General features: G+C 28.1%; 2 protein-coding genes and 1 pseudogene across 5 annotated transcripts; all 3 read left to right on the top strand.

The window, feature by feature from the left end:
- Positions 1–2,530: 2,530 nt before the first annotated feature.
- On the top strand, positions 2,531–8,553 carry LOC110649792 (uncharacterized). Of its 4 annotated transcripts, XM_058148192.1 has the most exons (10): positions 2,533–2,987; positions 3,142–3,328; positions 3,432–3,565; positions 3,648–3,760; positions 3,953–4,202; positions 6,619–6,774; positions 6,884–6,963; positions 7,173–7,222; positions 7,306–7,458; positions 7,700–8,553. In XM_058148192.1, the coding sequence occupies exons 1-9, from the start codon at positions 2,613–2,615 to the stop codon at positions 7,452–7,454; spliced, it is 1,494 nt and encodes a 497-aa protein (XP_058004175.1). In that variant the 5' UTR covers positions 2,533–2,612; the 3' UTR covers positions 7,455–7,458; positions 7,700–8,553. The 4 variants fall into 4 exon arrangements, 3 of the variants coding, with proteins under 3 accessions (XP_058004176.1, XP_058004175.1, XP_058004174.1); XR_009149352.1 differs by lacking the exon at positions 7,700–8,553 and having other exon boundaries at positions 6,884–7,052; positions 7,306–7,393; XM_058148191.1 differs by lacking the exon at positions 7,700–8,553 and having other exon boundaries at positions 2,534–2,987; positions 7,306–7,564.
- A 120-nt stretch (positions 8,554–8,673) lies between these two features.
- LOC110649794 (uncharacterized) lies at positions 8,674–11,220 on the top strand. The gene is made up of 9 exons (XM_058148196.1): positions 8,674–9,238; positions 9,353–9,539; positions 9,627–9,760; positions 9,857–9,969; positions 10,085–10,328; positions 10,436–10,591; positions 10,695–10,774; positions 10,875–10,924; positions 11,007–11,220. Exons 1-9 carry the CDS (start codon positions 8,864–8,866, stop codon positions 11,135–11,137), a joined length of 1,470 nt encoding a protein of 489 aa, XP_058004179.1. The 5' UTR covers positions 8,674–8,863; the 3' UTR covers positions 11,138–11,220.
- Positions 11,221–15,819: 4,599 nt separating this feature from the next.
- LOC110665684 (uncharacterized) lies at positions 15,820–18,497 on the top strand (annotated as a pseudogene).
- The last annotated feature ends 2,643 nt before the right edge of the window (positions 18,498–21,140 follow it).

The raw sequence follows: 21,140 nt of genomic DNA, 5'->3' as shown, positions 1-21,140 counted from the left end.
ATTGGTTGCACAACGACAAATAGATCAAAATCAATTCAGCTTGCAATTTTTTATTTTTCATCTAAGTGCCTTGCAAATGCAAATGACCATGACTGATTGGTTGCACAACGAGACAAAGAGATCAAAATCAATTCAGCTTGGATCGTATGGAACCATGCCAAGCTTTCCACAAAATGGAATACTATTTATTTATACTTTTCTAAAGGGAGTCCCAATCAAAAGAGTTTCCCATTTGATATGAAGAATGCCTATGCTTGCTCGTCTACAGTCCTTTACATTATTATTATTATTATTATTATAAAATTTATTTTAAAATTAATAGTCTTTTAAGTAAGTAATATATCTTCAGTTACCATATCGAATTAGATTAAATTAAAATTTAAAAAGATATTAGAGTGATGATTGAAAGCCAAGTAATTTAATACAGTATTAAAATTAGTAAATTAATTTTAATTAAGGAAATTGAGAATTAGGAAAATATTATTAGAAATAAATAAATAATTGCTATTTTTAAAATTTATTATCTTTTTGGCTTGCTGCTTTAAGATACCAAATATCGATTTTGAAAGCTCCAAATCATTAGTCTTCTCATCCATTCCCAGGATGCTTCCATCAAGATAAAAAAATATGGCCGTGACAACCAAGGCATGAATTTTATTGGCTCCTTCAGCATTTAATTCTATTTTCCTTAGTCCATTTTGTAGAAATAAAAGGCATTGACTTGACTTGTTCTTTTCAATCAATTCATAATCTCCCTTCTCAATTCATTGGAGACTTGCTATATATTCCACATGCATTTTTCTAAATGGTCCACAAACATTTAAGAGCTTGATAGAGTGGAAATTGGGTAGCAAAATTACAAGATTATATAGACCTTAACTTTGAATTTTAAATTTAAAGAAAACTCCAAGTTTATGGGTGTTGCCACAATTGCCGCCTCAATTAGGATGGCAATAGGTCGGTATTTTTAGATAATTGATTTAATCAAACTCTATTAAAATGGATGAGGTAATATATAATCGGATTTGATACGAATTTATATTTAAAAAATAATCCTTATATTAGGCTCAGATGGGATTGAATTTTATATGTTAAATATTTATTTTCAAATTTATTTATATAAATAATTAATTAATTATAAGATATATATTTTATACCAATATTTAAATTTTTTATATATTATATATTAAATAAATAAAATTTAAATATTTTATAGAATTATTAAAATTATCAATAAAAATGTATTTTTATGTAAATTATTATTTAAAATATATAAAATTAAATGGGTTTAGGAATTATTCGAATAATAATAATTGAATTAAAAAAATTAAATAATTTATAATAAATTTTAATCAAATTTAAAATAAATTTAAGTATTTAAAATATTAGTGGAGTTGCTATCCCTAATCGCAATCAAGCTTTAGAAGAGATTTCACTCAAGAAGACATACACAACCACCGATATAATGTTTAGGAGTATTACTTTTCAAAAAGTTCAAAAAATAACCAAAATTAAAGTATACAAATACAAAATTAATAGTCAATTGCTTCTATATATTAAGACAAGTGATTTTAATGGCTTCAACACTCTATTCTATTTTTCCTCGTCCATTTTGCAGAGACATATTAAAGGAAGTATTGTGTGGGTTAATCACTATTTATTTAATTAAATCAAAATATAGCTATATAACTTTTTCTATCTTTTATATTGCATATTTAAAATATTTTAAAAATAGCTTGTAAAAAATTTTAAAAAACTGTAAAAAAGTATATAGGGAGAATAAATATAAATTGAAAATTAATATAAAGAACATATGATGAGATACCAATAAAATATATATAAATAAATTTTTACAAGGTAAAAATTACTTTTGTGTTATTTGTGTAAATTGTTTTTTATATTTTTTTTAATGTCTTGTTTACTAAAATATCATTTGATAAGTTTGAGAGAAAATCTTGATAGGATATTATATCTTCTACTTACATTAGGAAGAAAGTAATTTGATTTTTAATGTGTGATATTGGCTCATATAATTTATAATTATGACTTTTAGTTTTTCGAGTATATTAATTAAATTGTAATTATTTTTATTTTGTTTATTATAAGTAATTAAGTATATGATTTTATAATTATAATGAACTATAAAAAGGTGGTTTTAATTTATATAATTTAATACTATGACTCTTAATTTCCTATATTAATTAAGTTATAACCATTGTTATAATTTTTTTTATTATTATTACATGCATTATACATTATCAATTGATGTTATAAAATTGTTAGAGGAATGGGAGTAAAATGGATAAATAGAGAAAAAATTTAATAGCTTGTCGCTTGATACTCTTTCTTAAAATTTATTTTGAGACCAACTTTGTTATATTTATATAAATAGATATACTTATAATAATTTTTTTGAAAATTTGTTTTCAACCCATGTTATTTTAATCTTAGCCAGCTAGAAGCTAAAATCCAAACATAATCATCACTCAAGGGGTTGAATTAATGATATTTAGTAAATCAAATGGCATAAAAAGATTACAAAGATAAAGGCAAGAGAGGGACTTTAAATATTCAAACAAGATAGTGTGAGAGCAGAAGGTTCATAGCTTAAAATGGCACTACCTTCATTTCAATTATGGCTTGCGTTGCTGCTGCTTGCAGCAGTATGTGCATCTGCAGTAAATCCTAGGATATTTGCTGGATTAGGTGGGTTAAAAAGATTAGCCGCCAGCAGGTCCTTTAGCGATCTTCCACCAGAATATGAAATACATTACTACAGACAGACACTCGATCATTTCAACTATAAACCAGAGAGTTATGCTACATTTCAGCACAGATATATTTTGAATTACAAGTACTGGGGTGGGGCAAATATTAGCTCGCCTATCTTTGTTTATACAGGTGAAGAGGACGATATAACATATGATGTTGAGGGTTTCATTCTTGATCTTGCTGCTGGTTTTAAAGGTTTGCTATTGTATATAGAGGTAATTAGACTGTCTTTATTCATTTGATCTTGATGTAACAAAAATCACCGGGCTTGATTGTTGTAGTCTTATAAGGCTTTCATCTGCATTTAGTTTAACAATTTTAATTTCCTTATGCTGGACTAACAACTAATGGCGATATCTTTCGTTGCAGCATCGTTACTATGGAAAATCAATGCCTTTTGGATCTGAAAATCAAGCATTTCAAAATTCCAGCACCCTTGGATACTTGAGCTCAGAACAAGCCTTAGCAGATTATGCACAGGTGATAGTAGACGTTAAGAAGAACCTGTCGGCAGAAAATTGTCCAGCTATTGCGGTTGGAGCATCTTATGGTGGAAGTAAGTACATGAACTTGAAATTGCCTGCAAGAATATATACCAACTGAGCCTGAAAATCTCATAAGTTATATTGATATTTTCTTGCTTAATTAAAATTATTCAGTGCTCGCATCCTGGTTTCGTCTGAAATACCCTCATATTATAATTGGTGCTTTGGCATCATCTGCTCCAATACTGTACTTTGAGGATATCACACCACAGGATGGATACCATGCTGTTGTATCTAGGAATTTCAGAGTACGTATAAGAAGTTAATCCAACAAAGCTTGTTCTTCGATTAGATTGATCATTGTTTCAATGCTAATTTTGAGTTCTGCAGAATACCAGTGAAAGTTGCTACAATACCATTAAAAAGTCCTGGTCCGAAATTGATAGAGTTGGAGCTGAAACTAATGGTCTTCTAACCCTTGGCAACATCTTCAATTCTTGCATGTAATTCAATAAGAACTTAGTTTACTGTGTAGATTTTTCTTTTTAATATAATTGGGTTTGATGAAAACTTGAACTGGAGTTGAAGTTCTTGAAACAACTCCAGTCCCACCTAAGTTAAAGCTCATCAGCAACGTAAACTTTTTTTTTTCCTTATTTTTTCTGATTTGACCTCTCCATCCTTTCTTTTTTAAGGCCTTTGAACTCATCACAAGAGCTGAAGGACTACCTAGCGCTAATTTATAAGTTGTCAGCACAATTTGACAATCCTCCAGATTATTATGTAGAGAATTTGTGTAAGGCCATTGATGGAGCACCTCAAGGGACTGATACTCTTGGAAGAGTTGCTGCTGGTCTCAATGCCAGTACTATTTTTGGAGAAGGTTCGTGCCTTTATGTATATGAACCTCCAGTTATATCCAGACAGAGTGCATGGTCATGGCAGGTATTTATATATTGTTTTTCATTTATAATTGGAATTTTAATATAATTAATCAAACAAATTAGGTTATTTTGTTTTTTTTTTGTTTTTAGTTAGTTATGTTGTTTTTGTAATTTTTTTTTATCGATTTGATCGCTAAAAAAATTTACTAAAATAATGAATTTCTTATAAAAATATATAAATGCCTGGTTTTGATTTAATGGCATAATTAATTTTTTTTTTAATTTTTTTAAGAAAAATCGGTTTGATTCTTAATTACACCCAATCAACTAATTTTAATCTAATTCAAAAAGAAAGAAAACAGTTTAGTTCCAAACTTAAGTTAAACCAAATCGATTCTAGACTCGAATTGAAGGGCAGTTTACCAAAGTGTGACTAATGGCAAAAGAAATTTATCAAAAGAGGGTAATTTCAAAATTATTTACTAAAAGGGAGTGTTTTAACTGAAAGGGGAAGTGACGACCGGAAAAAGAAATTTACCTAAAGGGGCAACTTCAAAATTATTTACTAAAAGGGGGTGTTTTAGCTGACATGTAGAAGAAAGATAGTTGGTCGCTAGTATAGGCAGTGACCGGTAAATAAAAAATTTTAAAAAAAGTATAATTACAGAAAAGATAGCTCAACGCTACTTAAAATAACATCTGGCTATTAGACGTTACTCTAAGAAATATTCAACTACTTTTTTCTCCTTAAAAATATGTATTAATTACTTTAAGGTCCTTAAATTTTTTAAATTATAAAATCATCTATATATTTTACAAATAATCCTAAATATTATAACTATTTACAAACAAGTCCTCATGTTTTTATAATTAATATACATATAAGGATTAATTTGTAAAATTAAAAAGTTATTATTTATTGTATATAAAAAAATTTGAAAATTGTACATAAAATTAATAACTATATAATATAAAAAAAATTTAAAAATATTAATATTATTTATATGTAAAGAAGCATTAATATTTATTTAGCAAATTAATAAAATTAGTATATTGAATAAATTATATTAAATATTTTAAAAATATTTAAAAATTATTATTATTTAGTATTATTAATTTAACAAAATATTAAATTATGATAAATATTATTAATATGAATAAATAATTTTTGAAATAAATTATTTAAAAAATAAATAAAATAATTTATAAATATTAAATTAATATTTGTGAAATATGAAATTAAAAAAATCAAAATAAACAAAATAATAAAAATAATGTAAACATATTTTAAATATAGTTTCAATATTTAATAACATAAAATTTTGATAATTAGTATATAATAAATAATTTTTAATAATTATTAATAAAAAATTATATGGGAAGAAAAAATTGATAATTAGACAATCGAGTTATGACAATTGATTATATTTTTTAATTTATTTCGTTTATTTTATCCTATATATTCTTCCTAATTAAATAGATTTTCACTAAAATATTTATATATTACTTATATTATCTTTTTTTCTAAGTTACCATTTTTAGAGTGAAATCCTGAAGATTTATGAAAATGTCCTTGAAACTCAACCAAAAATCTTCCTTTTTTTTTTTTCTTTTAAATCAGATTTCATCAAATCTATATATATATTAAAATTTATAAGATAATTCAATCTTATATATATATATATATATATATATTACTTTTATTATTTTATTTATCTTTAATTAATTTATTTCAACCATTATTTATTCATATTTTTTTTATTAATAAATATTAAATAATATCAATTTTCAAATATTTATAAAATATTTAATATAATTTATTCACTATACTAATTTTATTAATTTGCCAAATAAATATTAATGCTCATTTACATATAAATAATATTTGTATTTTAAAATTTTTTTATGTTATATAGTTATCATTTTATGTACAATTTTCAAATTTTTTATATATAATAAATATTAATTTTTTAATTTTACAAATTAATCCTTATATGTTTATTAATTATAAAAATATAAGAGCTTGTTTGTAAATATTTATAATATTTAGGATTATTTTATAAAATATGTGAATGATTTTGTAATTAAAATTTTTTTAAAAAACTTTAAAGTAATTAATATATATTTTTAAAGACAAAAAAGTAGTTGATAACTTTTTAGAGTAGATTCTAATAGCCAGACCCTACTTTAAGTAGCATCTAGCTACTTTTTCAGTAATTATATATATATGTATATTTTTTTTTTTTTTACTGATCGCTATCTACTAGCAAACAACTCTCTCTCTCTCGTCAACATCAGCTTAAATACCCCCTTTTAATAAATAATTTTAAAGTTGCACCCCTTTGGTAAATTTTTTTTCCGGTAGCTATCCTTTGGCAAATTGCCCCGAATTGAACCGTGATAGGGGGTAGTATCAATGTGTCATTTTTTCCCCTCTCCTAGCAACTTTACAATAACAATATTCATAAAATTTTCAGACATGCACCGAGATGGTAATACCAAGGGGGGTTGATAACAATAACACAATGTTCGAGTTATCACCCTTTGATCTCAATAACTTCACAAAAACCTGCCAAGAAGTTTTCGGTGTCACCCCAAGGCCCAGTTGGGTCCCTGTACAATTTGGTGGCCGTGTAAGCTCCTCAATTTCCTCCCTATCTCAAAAAGAGTTTTGAGTTTTAGCAATTTTTCTCTCTCTGAATATGGAAACTTGGAAATATTTATGTGCTGATTAATCTTCAGGATATAAAATCTGCACTTGAAAATTTTGCGAGCAATATCATTTTCTCCAATGGATTCCGTGATCCGTGGAGCGCAGGAGGGTAAAAAACCTGAAGAACTTCCTTGAACCAATTACTTACAGAAATTTCCTTATTTAGACCTAGTACATCACACTCAAAACATAAATATGGTGAGATTCCTCACCATACAAATTATGTCTTGAGTTCATGATTAACTGGGTATAGGCAGGCAAGAAATTGTCCTTACATTAGTCTACATTTATTAATTCTTTTGATTTCTTGACTCACAGAGTTTTAGAGAACATATCAGATAGTGTTGTTGCTATACATACAGATAGAGGTACAGTTTAGTTGCTTCAAGTTGGTTGTAGATATGATATGCCAAGCTAAGGTTTGGTAATTGAGAATTGTTATGGTAATTAGGTGCTCACTGCTTGGATCTATTAAGTCCTACAAGAAGTGACCCTGCCTGGCTGGTCGACCAGAGAGACAAAGAGATCAAAATCATTGCATTTTGGCTTGAAGAGTACTATGCCAAACTTGCTAGCAAGACTCGCGGCAGAACTGGCTAAAAGAGTATTCCTTTTCCCTTTTGGTTGAAAGAAAAAAGAGTCTAGATTCTGCTTATACTTGTAACAAAATAAATTATCGAATTGGAAATAAATAATTTTTATTTGTGTAATTGAAAGTAAAACTAGCACTTTTTAATCAATAATTTGAGATGGTTATCATGAATCATTGCTTCAATAAAGAGAAAAACTTGCCCAACTATGTTGGATTACTAGTTCAACAATAGAGTACTTTTCTCATAGTGCAGGTGATCAGGTTTTCATTTCCTATATTGCCACCGGCGGACGTCGCATGGGGCAGTGGAGGCAACTGTCCCACTGACTTCCGAAAATACTGCGCAGAGTTTGTCAAATAACAAATGTTCAATTCATAGAGATACGTATAAGCTTCAACTTTTTGGTTGAGCAGCATTTTAACATGATATATACAAGCCACCTCATCAACTAGAAGATCATAAATCATAGTCCGTTGATCAAACTTCAAGCCCAGATGACAGTGAATCACGTTCAATTATATATTTTCAAGCAACATCATTTTCAGCAGAGTGGTAGTTGAAAAGATTCAGAACTTCTGGAAACTCTATTTGACTGAGTTCTGTAGGTGTCTGATATACCTTGTAATTGAGTGTCTGAATTATATAGTTGGCTACAAGATTCTGATTAAGATGGGTGTATCATCAGGTTCTCACTCTTTGGATCTTGCTATTCCCCAGCAGGTCCAAATGGCAACTTATAGCGACTGCATGTGCATGAGGAGATAGATATATCACCTACAATGGCAACCTTCCCAGCAAGCCTGACAACAAAAGTCGGCTAAAATATTCTCCGTGGGTCTGCTTGTCACATTGTGTGAAGGACGTGAGTAGAATGACTAGACAGGATCCTATCAATTCCATCCATAGCTTATTTATTATGTTATCTTTGAATATTGGTGCAGAATTGATCTTAAACAGAGTCGAATAGTGAAAAATGATTCACGTAACCGACTCCAATTAGTTTAAGATAAAGGTTTTATTATTCTTGTTGTGTTGGAGTTTTATAATTAAATATATCAAATCAATATTAATTAATAAATTCTACAAGGTGCTTTTTTTTCCCACAACATTGGCTTGAACAACAATAACTAAATAGATTAGTATGCTTATGATAATCCTGTTAGACTTAGTTCTCAACCCATGTAATTGTTATGTACCTATTGACATTTTTGGAAGGCGTTTGTCTTGGCCGGCTATCTAAAATTTTAAGTCTAACAAGAAGCTATAATCCAAACATAATCCATCTTTGGATGGTCAAATTAATGATGCTTAGTAAATCACATAGCATAACAAGATTACAAAGCTAAAGACAAGAAAGGACTTCTAGTTTAACTATTTAAACATGATAGTATGAGAGCAGAGTGTTCATAGCTTAAAATGGCACTGCCTTCGTTTCATCTACGGCTGGCATTGCTTCTGCTTTTAGCAGTTTGTGCATCTGCAGTACATCCTAGGAAATTAACTAGATTTGGCGGGGTAAGAAGATTCACTACCAGTGAGCCCTCTTATGAACTCCCACCAGAATATGAAATACATTATTACACACAAACAGTTGATCATTTCAACTACAAACCAGATAGTTACGCTACGTTTCAGCACAGATATATATTGAATTACAAGTACTGGGGTGGAGCAAATAGTAGCTCACCCATCTTTGTTTACACGGGTGAAGAAACTGATGTAACGTATGATGTTGAGACTTTCATTCTTGATCTTGCAGCTCGTTTTAAAGGTTTGTTATTGTATATAGAGGTATGGCATTCTTTATTCATTTGACCTCATTTGATAGTCTTACTTCTACAGGATTTCATCTACATTTACTACAGTTATTTTCCTGTTGCGTGAATAAGTATATTACTGTTGCAGCATCGTTACTATGGAGAATCAATGCCTTTTGGATCTGAAGACCAGGCATTTCAAAATGCCAGTACCCTTGGATACCTAAGCTCAGAACAAGCCTTAGCAGATTATGCACAGGTGATAGTAGATGTTAAGAAAAACCTGTCAGCAGAAAATTGTCCAGCTGTTGCAGTTGGAGCATCTTATGGTGGAAGTAAGTTAATTAATTAGACTGCAAAATTTTTCTTGTTGGGAAATTCCGGACTCAGACTAATCTTTTCTTGTTGTTGTCATTGATCAGTGCTTGCATCCTGGTTTCGTATAAAATATCCTCACATTGTTATTGGTGCTTTGGCATCATCCTCTCCCATACTCTATTTTGATGATATCACACCACAAAATGGATACCATGTTGTTGTCACCAAGGATTTTAGAGTAAGAATTTAGTCAAATAATATTGGAAAGTTTCAACTTTCAGGATTTAGTAGCTTGTAGGATCTAAGTATCCAGTGTTTGCATTGATTGGAGCAGGATACTAGTGAGAGCTGTTACAACACAATAAAGCAATCTTGGTCTGAGATTGATAGAATAGCAGCTGAACCAAATGGGCTAATGACACTCAGCAATAAGTTCAATACTTGCAGGTAATCAACAAGAAAACCTATCTGAATGCCATAACAAGAAAACCTATCTGAATGCCATACTTGTATGCTCATAATCTCTGCTAAAATTAGGCTTTAATGTTCTGTTTAACAAAAGCCCTCTAAACACGTCCCAAGAGCTCAAGGACTACCTAGAAATCATGTATGTCAGTGCAGCTCAGTACGACAATCCTCCGTATTATCCAGTAGAGCGCACGTGCCGTGGAATTGATGGAGCCCCAGAAGGAACTGATATTCTTGGAAGAATTGTTGCAGGTCTCAAAAGTAGATTTCGTGGATGGGATTCGTGCCATGATATATTTACATTCGAACTAAGCAACAAGAGTGCATGGGATTGGCAGGTATATATTTCTAAACCACTTACAAATTCACTCCTCTGATATATCATAGAAACCCACAATCTTCATTTCTTGAAAACTGTCATAGTTCTCTATTCTGCTTCTTTCAGACATGTACTCAGATTGTAATGCCAATCGGATATGGTTATAATGAGACTATGTTCGAAGCAGAACCTTTCGATATAAATAACTATACCAAAGACTGTCTAGATGTTTTTGGTATTGTGCCCAGGCCTCATTGGATGACAACAGAATTCGGTGGCCATGTAAGCTTCTCTCTAGCTTATTATGCTTGTTCTTTCTTCTTCTTATAACTCCAGAAAATCTGAAGTTCAGAACATAATAACTCTTGCAATGAAAATCTTTCAGGACATAAAAACTGTACTGGGAAATTTTGCAAGCAACATCATTTTCGCAAATGGACTCCGAGACCCTTATAGCATTGGAGGGTAAAGAACCAGATTTCTACTACTTTGCTATAAGTTTTAATATATTTATTCATGTTACAAGTGCTAATTCATTCTTATTTCTTTGACAAATCAACTGCAGAGTTCTAGAAGACATATCAGACAGCGTTGTTGCAGTGCATACAGAACATGGTATTTTCTATTTCTAGGAAAGTGTTTCAATTTCATAGTTATTTATGCAAGGTTTTGATTTAGATTATGTTATGGTAATTAGGAGCCCATTGCTCGGACTTACATCCCCCAACTCCAGATGATCCTGACTGGTTGGTTGCACAGAGAGATAAGGAAATCAAAATAATTTCAGCTTGGATTGCAGAGTACTATGCCAAGCTTGCCACCAAATAGATTACTGGCTAAAACAATCTCCATTTCATACATCTCGAGACCAAATAGTATCCAATGTTATGACAAACTTGAAAGAAGTCCTTGTGAGATTTCAATAACACTGTGACTGTGTTTGGATGGAATGGATGTGAAATTTATTTTATATATAAATGAATTCTCTTTTTTGATATTTTGATTAATAAATATGAAATTCTTAAAATCAACTAAATTTAGTCGAAATCAAAGTTAAGTTAATTTTCTGCCTTATTCAAGTCATAATTAACTTGTAGCCATTCATTTTGAATTAATCAGCCCTGTTTCTAGAGAAGTAATATTAAGAAAAACTCTGTTAATGACATCAGACAGTGTTGTTGCAGCACATACAGAACATTGTATTCTGTGTTCTTAAGAAAGTGTTTGAATTTCATAGTTATTTATGCAAGAATTTGATTGAGATTTTGTTATGGTAATTAGCAGCTACCAATTCTAAATGACCAGTGGCGGAGCCTGAACATTTCTTTTGAGGGGGCCATTGTATATTTGCAACATGAGGAGAAGAATGAAATTATGATAAAGCTATATAAAGCAGAAAATTCAGCCTCATCAACATTAAAGGTCTAAGTTTTTACATTTTCCTAAAGACAGTCAAATTAAATTTTTAATTTTAAGATCTTTGTGATGAATTTCAATAGAAAAGAAAAAAAATTTGAGGTTGTGTTTTGCTAAATTTTCTTGTTTATCAATGGCCTAGCTAGGAGGTTTATTTTGAGGGCCAATTATAATTATCAATAATTCAAAAAAAAATTTATTTTGTCAATCCTTTTGACTAAGTCAGCTTCTATTTGAGCAATCTGAGCCTTTAACTTTTTGATTTCTGACTCTTTTTACTCAAATTCATAGCTAAACCTTTTCTGCTGAAGTAAAACTCTGAGATCTTTATCAAATTGATTAACCTTTTCACACACACACATGCGAAAAAATTGAGGAATCAAATCTAACACATGCGAATTAGATGATATATATTTAATCAATAAATCAAATCAGATTAGGTTATCTCCTTTTATATTATTATTATTATTATTATTATTATGCTTGAGATAGATGATATTTCAACAACTTAATTAATTTTTTTGTTAAACGTTTCCACCAATATTGTCGATTTGAGGTGACAGTTTCAAATTGACAAATTTGTTCCACTATAATGAGTAGTGTAGTCAACAGAAAAGCTTGGTAGAACAAAATTTGTGCCTTATTATGGATAACATTTTTAATGTTGTGAGGCTGAGAGTAACTTCACTTCACTCTAATTTATTTATATATTTCGTGGAAAATAATATATTAAAAAATTAATTTTCTAATTTTTAATATTATTTTTCATATATTTAGACTGTCAAATTTTATTTTTATTGTTAAATATCAAAAATTATATAAAAAGAGTAAATTTTTGAAGCCATTATCGATGGTGATCATTACATATTATAATTGCCTGAGAAAAAAAGGTGAGAAATGGCAGCCAGTAAATTAATGAGTTTATATTTATTTTTATATATTTATATTTTTTTTTCAAAAATTTATTAAATTTTAAAAAATTATTTTTTATTTAAAAAATTTCTTAAAAATAACATAAATTTTCTTTTAATAGAAAAAATATATAAACTCATTAATTTATATGAATAATATCACTTAAGGGAAAAATATCATTTTTCTTAAATAAAAAAGCAGAGATTTACTTTATTCTAATATCTTAACTTCAATTTTTGTGTCCTTTATAAATAGATTTAAGATTCTCATCCCAATATTGAAGCCTATTTCTCCTCATTATTAGGGTTTTATTTTTCTACCCTTAACGAGATTTTATTTATTTTTTTAATATTTGAATGAACTATTCGACAATTTGAAATACTCAGGTATATATAATGCTCTTCTCTTAATGAAGTTTGATAGTACGATATATTCTTCTATTGATGGTTGATGGTTTTATATTTTCTGTGAGCCATAAAGGTAATAAATTTCTAAAAGCACAGTATTACTGCAAAAGTTTTCTTTGATCGTCCAAAATCTAATTACTACCTAGAAAGTTATTATACTCTATTCAAATCATCTCTAAATATAATATTTTAATTATCTATATTTGTTTTTTTTTTCTCTTATGAGAACATTAAGCTTTACTTATCTTATTATTCTTATTAATGATATGTAAAATTTCCTCTTCTCAAAAAAAAAAAATCTCTTCAATCCTGAAATAGCTGATTTCTAGCACTACAACAAAGAGATTTATGCTTATAAAAAAAAAATTATTGGGAGTTTTTTTAACCGACATTAATAAAGGCGTAAGCATATAAAAGATATTCTCAATCTTAGTAAAAAGGCACCATGCCATATTAGAGATATTTTCTACATTAATAAAAAAATATTAACTTATTAAAAATATTCTCAATATTAATAAAAAAAAGCATCATCATATTAGTGTTATTTTCAAAATTAATAAAAAAATTATCATTTTATCTCTTTTCCTTTTTCTTTTTTCCTTTAAGAATTTAATTGTTTATGGTCAAATTGATAATTATTTATTAAAATTAGTTAATTTTTAAAATTTGTATTAATAAAATTATTTATTAATTGTCTATTTTTATTAATTTATTATTATTCATTTAATTTTTATTAAATGTTAGTTTAAAATTTAATTTTTATAAAATCTAAATATAAATTTAAATTTTAAATCAAAATGTTATTTTTCATTAAAAAATTATTTTAAAATTAGTATACAATTAAAATAAAAAAAATATATTTCAAAATTAATTCTTTAATAAAATTAATAAATGAAAAGAATGCGGATGATTTAAATTAATTTTAAAACATCCATAGATATTTTAAAATTCAAATTATTTTCATATTTATCCTTTGGTATAAAATAAATTTCTCCATTAATATATCAATTAGTTTAAAAATTAAATTATTTTTAAATTAAATATCCATTGATTTAAAATAAATTTAAATAAAATATAAAATATCCAGGGATAGTAAAATTTAAATTCATTGTAAGTTTATAAAAATTCAAATTAAAGTTTCAAAAAACTAGATGAATAACAAATAGGAAAGATATAAATTGATAAATAATTAATTAAATATAAAATATATATTTTTATAATAATATTTAAAAAGTTTTCATAAATTGTATATTAAATAAATAAAATTTAAATATTTGTAGAATTATTAAAATTGTTAATAAAAAAATATATTTTTATATAGATTATTGTCTAAAATATATAAAGCTAAATAGGTTCAGGAATTATTCAGATAATAATAATTAAGTTTGGGATAGATTTTAATAATTTAAGATAAATTTTTAATTAAATTTAAATATTTAAAATATTAATAAGTTTAAATTCAGGTTGAATGATTTTTTTCAGATATCTATCCTTTTGGCATTTCTAATCTCAATCCAAGCTTCAGAAGAGGTTACACTCAAGAAAACTACTTATAACCACCAATGAATATGATGTTTGAGAGTATTACTTTTCAAAAGGTTCAAAAAATAACCAAAATTAAAGTATATAAATTCATGAAAAATGTTTACCTAGATCGAATTTATCATGATTCAAGACACAAATATATGAGACCTATGTACATAATAAGTCGGTCCTACCATATATCATGTATCTTTGGTCTATGATAAACCTGGTTTAGGTAAAAAAAATCTAATATAATTAATAGTCAATTGTTTCTATTAAGACAAGTATGGCCATGAAGACCTAGTCATTGACTTTAATGGCTTCAACACTATTCTATTTTCCCACTATACTTAATGATAATCTTTTCTGAGAATTTGTTTTCAACAAGAACCTAAAATCCAAACATAATCATCATTTAAGGGGTTGAATTAGATCCAGCCAAGGGTTGATTTTGATTCCATTCTATGCCTGAACCGGCAGTTTCTTGGACCTTGAAGATTTAAATCAAAATTAGTCTGGATTTAGCCGTTCAAATCGGTTCGAAGACAATTTCAGTTAGGTTTTGAAGCAATTCCGATTCTCATTTTTATGGTTATGGTTTCAGTTTGACCTTAATTTGATTCGAGACGATTCTGATCTGATTTTGATTTCAATTTCGATGTGAATTTTGAATCAATATTATTTAAAGAAATTTAAATTCAACAAAATTACAAATAGAAGATCAACATTCATTTTTAATTAAATAATATAATATTTGGACCACTAATAATTATTAAATTGACTATCTATTAAGTTGTCCAAATCATAATTCATAAAATAATTTCTTTTATAATAAATTTAATAAATCCTTATTCTCGGTCTCAATCCACATCTATTACATTCTAATAAAATTCTAATACTATTCATTTTAAATCAAACTAAAGAAATTTTCTTATTTAGTCCTAATATTCTTTCATCTTAATCCCCAAATTTATCTAACTTAAAATACAAATAATTTCTCATAAATAATTAAAAAATCTATAAAAAGTTCAATTTCCATATCAATGTATCTTGCATAATATACATGCATCAATATAGCTTTTTAACTCATAATAAACTCACTTCTTTAAAAAAAAAAAAAAAACTCATTTTTATATAAACTATATTCTCCAAAAATAATAATAATTATAATTACAAAAAATTCATAAAAATTCACCAATTAAAAAAAATTACATAGCATAAAAGGATAAAGATAAAGAAAAGAAAGGCGCTCTAGATTACCTATTTAAACTTGATATTATGAGAGCAGAAGTTTCATAGCTTAAAATGGCACTACCTTCATTTCAATTATGGCTTGCATTGCTGCTGCTTACTGCAGCATGTGCATCTGCAGTGCATCCTAGGAAATTAGCTAGATTAGGTGGGTTAAAAAGATTAGCTGCTAGCGAGTCGTCTAGCGATCTTCCACCAGAATATGAAATACATTACTACGGACAGGCGCTCGATCATTTCAACTATAAACCAGAGAGTTATGCTACATTTCAGCAGAGATATATTTTGAATTATAAGTACTGGGGTGGGGCAAATGCTAGCTCACCCATCTTTGTTTATACAGGTGAAGAGAAAGATGTAACATATGATGTTGAGGGTTTCATTCTTGATCTTGCTGCTCGTTTTAAAGGTTTGCTAGTGTATATAGAGGTAATTGGACTGTCTTTATTCATTTGATCTTGATGTAACAAAAATCACCTGGCTTGATTGCTATAGTCTTATAGGCTTTCATCTGCATTTAGTTTAGCAATTTTAATTTCCTTATGCTGGACTAAAAAGTAATGGTGATATCTTTCGTTGCAGCATCGTTACTATGGAGAATCAATGCCTTTTGGATCTGAAAATCTGGCATTTCAAAATTCCAGTACCCTTGGATACTTAAGCTCTGAACAAGCCTTAGCAGATTATGCACAGGTGATAGTAGATGTTGAGAAGAACCTATCAGCAGAAAATTGTCCAGCTATTGCAGTTGGAGCATCTTATGGTGGAAGTAAGTCAATTTAGACTGCAAGATTTTGTTGTTAAGAAATTACTTATCTTTTCTTGTTCTTGTTATTGATCAGTGCTCGCATCCTGGTTTCGTATCAAATACCCTCATATTGTCATTGGTGCTTTGGCATCTTCCTCTCCAATACTCTACTTTGATGATATCACACCGCAAGATGGATTCGATGTTGTTGTCACCAAAGATTTTAAAGTAAGAAATTAGTTATGTAGTACAGGAATTTTCAGGATCTAATTATCCTGTATTTGTACTGACTGGAGCAGGAGACTAGTGAGAGTTGTTACAACACAATAAAGCAATCTTAGTCAGAGATTGATAGAGTGGCAGCTGAATCAAATGGGCTAACGATACTTAGCAATTTGTTCAATACTTGCAGGTGATCAGTAAGAGCTAGGCTAAGCACCTCTGGGAATACAAGACTGATATTCTTGGAAGAACAAATGCTCATAATCTCTGCTAATATTTGGCTTTGTTTTTGTTGTATCCATCTTCAAGCCCTCTGAACTCATCGCGAGAGCTCAAGGACTACTTAGGAATGATGTATGAGGATGCTGCCCAGTACGATAATCCTCCTTATTATCCAGTCCAGAATACCTGCCGTGGCATTGATGGAGCACCAGAAGGAACTGATGTTCTTGGAAGAATTGTTGCAGGTCTTAATAGTTTCAATAGTTGGGGTTCATGCCAAGGTATAGTTTCATATGAACTAAGCAACCAGAGTGCATGGGATTGGCAGGTATATTATATCATACAACTCTATGATCTCCTTTTTGGTTTTTGGCTTTTTTTTTGGGTATTTATGTTAAGGGGCATAATTGAGCCAGCTTACATCCCTCCTTGGCAATTTTAATGGGCAGTCCCCCGTATCGGCTTGGTACATTTAGGATTATTATTCCTGGAGCGCTTTCATCGGCAGGGGAATCGAATTCTGGTTGATAAGGAAATGGATCTTCCATCCTTGCCAACTAGACATGCAATCCATTTTCTAAAAAGTGTTACAGCTTTCTTTTCTACATCTTTCAGACATGTACTGAGATTGTAATGCCAATTGGACGTGGTAATGAGACTATGTTCGAAGCTGAACCTTTCGATATAGAGAACTACACCAAAGAGTGCGTAGATGTTTTTAGAGTTATGCCTAGGCCTCATTGGATAACAACAGAATTTGGCGGCCATGTAAGCTTTTCACTTACTATGTCTTCTTTCTTCTTTCTTCTTTCTTCTTTCTTTTAACTCAAGAAAATCAGAGCATAACAATACTTCTAACAAAAACCTTCAGGACATAAAAACTGTACTAGGAAATTTTGCAAGCAACATCATTTTCTCCAACGGACTCCGAGACCCATATAGCATAGGAGGGTAAATAATCATATCTCTACTCAATTGCTATACTTTTTCTTCATATTATAAGTGTTAATTCAATCTTCTTCTTTGAAAAATCAACTGCAGAGTTCTAGAAGACATATCAGACAGTGTTGTTGCAGTGTATACAGAACAAGGTATTTTTTGCTCCTAGTAAAGTGTTTCAATTTCATAGTTATTTATGCAAGATTTTGATTGAGATTTTATTTTGGTAATTAGGAGCCCATTGCTTGGACATAGAACTCCCAACTCCGGATGATCCTGAGTGGTTGGTTGCACAGCGAGACAAAGAGATCAAAATCATTTCAGCTTGGATATCAGAGTACCATGCCTAGCTTTACACCAAACAGGGCAAGTGACCAAATTGTATCAAATTTGAATGGGAGTCCTAGTGAGACTTCAATAACATTCTCTCGTATTTGATGGGAAGAAGGTATATTATTACTTGTCTGAAATTCTTTACATGTTGTTTACAGAGACTTGTGAAGATGAATTAACCAAAACTTGCTTAAATTTTCAATTTTTCTTCCTATTAGATCATGCAACAAACATTAATAATTTCATATAATGTATGTGTTTTTTCACATAAAATTTAAGAATTTTAATAATGATATTTTAAAAATCATCATATGATATATATATTTTTTAATTTGTCTATCTTTTTATTGGTATATCTTTATATTGGTATATGATACTAATTTAAAAAAATAATAGAAAATAATCTATTAATTAATTTATTTAAAAATTTTAAATTAAATAATATATTATAAAATACAAAATTATATCAATTATTGTTAAAAATTATATATTAACACTTGAAATAAAATCTAACTTCTATTTAATTGTTTTCCAATTTGAACCACTAAAATCTTATGTCATATTAAAAAATAATTATCAAAATATTATTTTTAATTAAATTTTCAGTTAAATTTTAAAAATGGTAAATTATTTTTTAAAAATTATATCAATATATACATTTAAATAATTATTCATTAGAAAATTATTTATAAAATTTGAACATATTTATTTTTAAAAATATTTCTTATATTTAAAATTTAAGAATTTTAATAATTTAAAAATCGCCACATGATATATGCTTTTTTGCTTTGTTTTTTTTTTTGTATGAAATAAAATTAACTCATTCAAAAAATAATAAAAAAAATCTATTAATCTACTTATTTCAAAATTTAAAATTAAATGATATATTATTAAATATGAAATTATATCAATTACTACTAAAAAAATTTATAACTAACAACGAAATCGGCTACATGGATTCGCTTTCTCCACTTTAAATGATTTTGGGTTAAATCCTCATAAATGTGTAATGCTTATAGGTCATGTTGTACTACTCTCCTCCAAGTCAATTTAGTTCTATCCATTTTTTTCTTTCTATCCTCTAACCTAATGTGTTCTATTTGTCTAACTGGAGCCTCCGTATGTCTAGTCTATGTTTCACATGACCAAACCACCTCAATCTCCCTTATCTCAACTTATCTTCAATTGGCACCACTCCTACCTTTTCTCTAATACTCTCATTACGGACTTGATCTAGTCTAGTATGGCCACTCACCCACCTTAACATTCTTATCTCTGCAACTCTTATCTTAGAGACATACGACTCTTTCAGTGCTCAACACTCACTACCATATAATATAACCGGTCGTATGGTTGTACGGTAAAATTTTCCTTATTGAGAATCTTGCGATCACATAAAACTCCCGTGGCACGTCTCCACTTCAACTATCTAGTTTTAATCTTATAACTAGCATCCTCCTCACATCCCCCATATACTTGAAGGACAAAGCCAAGATATTTAAAGTGATTACTTTGGGACAATACCACTCCATTCAAACTAACTCCTTGCAATGCATGTATTGCATTTAAATAATTAACACTTAAATAAAATCAACATTTCGTTTAAATAATTTTGAATATTAAATTCTAAAATCTTATCTTATACATAAAAAATAACTATTAAGAAAACATTTTTTTTATTAAATTTTCAGTCAGATTAAAAAAGGTAAATTATTATTTTTAAATGATATTAAAATACATATTTAACTAATTATTCACTAGAAATTTATTTATTAAATTTAAACATTTATTTTTTAAAAACGTTTGAATTTTAATAATAATTTAAAAATTACCAACAAAATTATGTCAATTTCTGTTAAAAACTTTATATGTATTAACACATTGAAGTCCCCTAGATGATCTCCGGTTCTTGAAAGTTTGACTAGTAGGGAAGCCGTCGAACTTGCTATAGCCAAGGATTCGCGAGGAGTAGTCATTGAAGGAGACTCACAAGGGGTCATTAACAAATGCAAAGGTTTGATTAGCAAGGCCATAATGAGCTGGGCTTGTACTGGTCTAACCCATTCGTCCTCGATCATTGCTTTAGCCTATGTGGCTGGGCTACAAATAAATAAAAAGACATCCAGCTCAAACCCAGCCCCCAAACAAACATAGTATTTTTCTTTAAGATATTAAACATTTTGTTAAGAAAAAAAATGTATAAAATAATGCTAGATTTTTCAAAATTTTAAAATTATAAGTTTATATTTTAAAAATTCATGATTTTATAAAGTATTATTTTTCAAAATTTTAATCAACATGGTATGAATTGTCAATTTAATCAAGAAATATAGTGTAAACTAGAGAATTACTTATGTTAATATTCATGCTATTAATAATTTTAATATATAAATAATATTAATTTACATATATATTTTTGGATTTTAATATATGAAAATTAAATAAAGTCTTAAATTTTTTTATTAATTATTTCAAGTTTTATTTTTATTAATAAATATTATTTTATATTTTTTATTAATTTTTTTTTATCTCAATGTATATTTCATAATAAAAATATAGTAACATAATAAAAATATTGATTAAAGATACAGAATTATTTGAAATTGGTTAAATCATTTTAATATAAACTATTAAATCATAATTAAAATAATTATTATGAAATTTAATGAGAAAATACTTATTAATTAATTATTAGAAATATAAATATTAAAACATTTATTTCCTTAAAAACACTTATATAAATTTTTGTTAAAGAATAAAATTTAAAATTTATAGGATAATAGTTCACAAAAAAAATATATTTTGTCAAATGTAGATAAAATTTTTATTTTTTTCATCAAAGGGCACCGCCCCTGCA

This window comes from Hevea brasiliensis, chromosome 6 (assembly GCF_030052815.1).
Source record: "Hevea brasiliensis isolate MT/VB/25A 57/8 chromosome 6, ASM3005281v1, whole genome shotgun sequence".
NCBI classification, from domain to species: Eukaryota; Viridiplantae; Streptophyta; class Magnoliopsida; order Malpighiales; family Euphorbiaceae; genus Hevea; species Hevea brasiliensis.
This window is presented reverse-complemented; position numbering and strand designations above follow the sequence as displayed.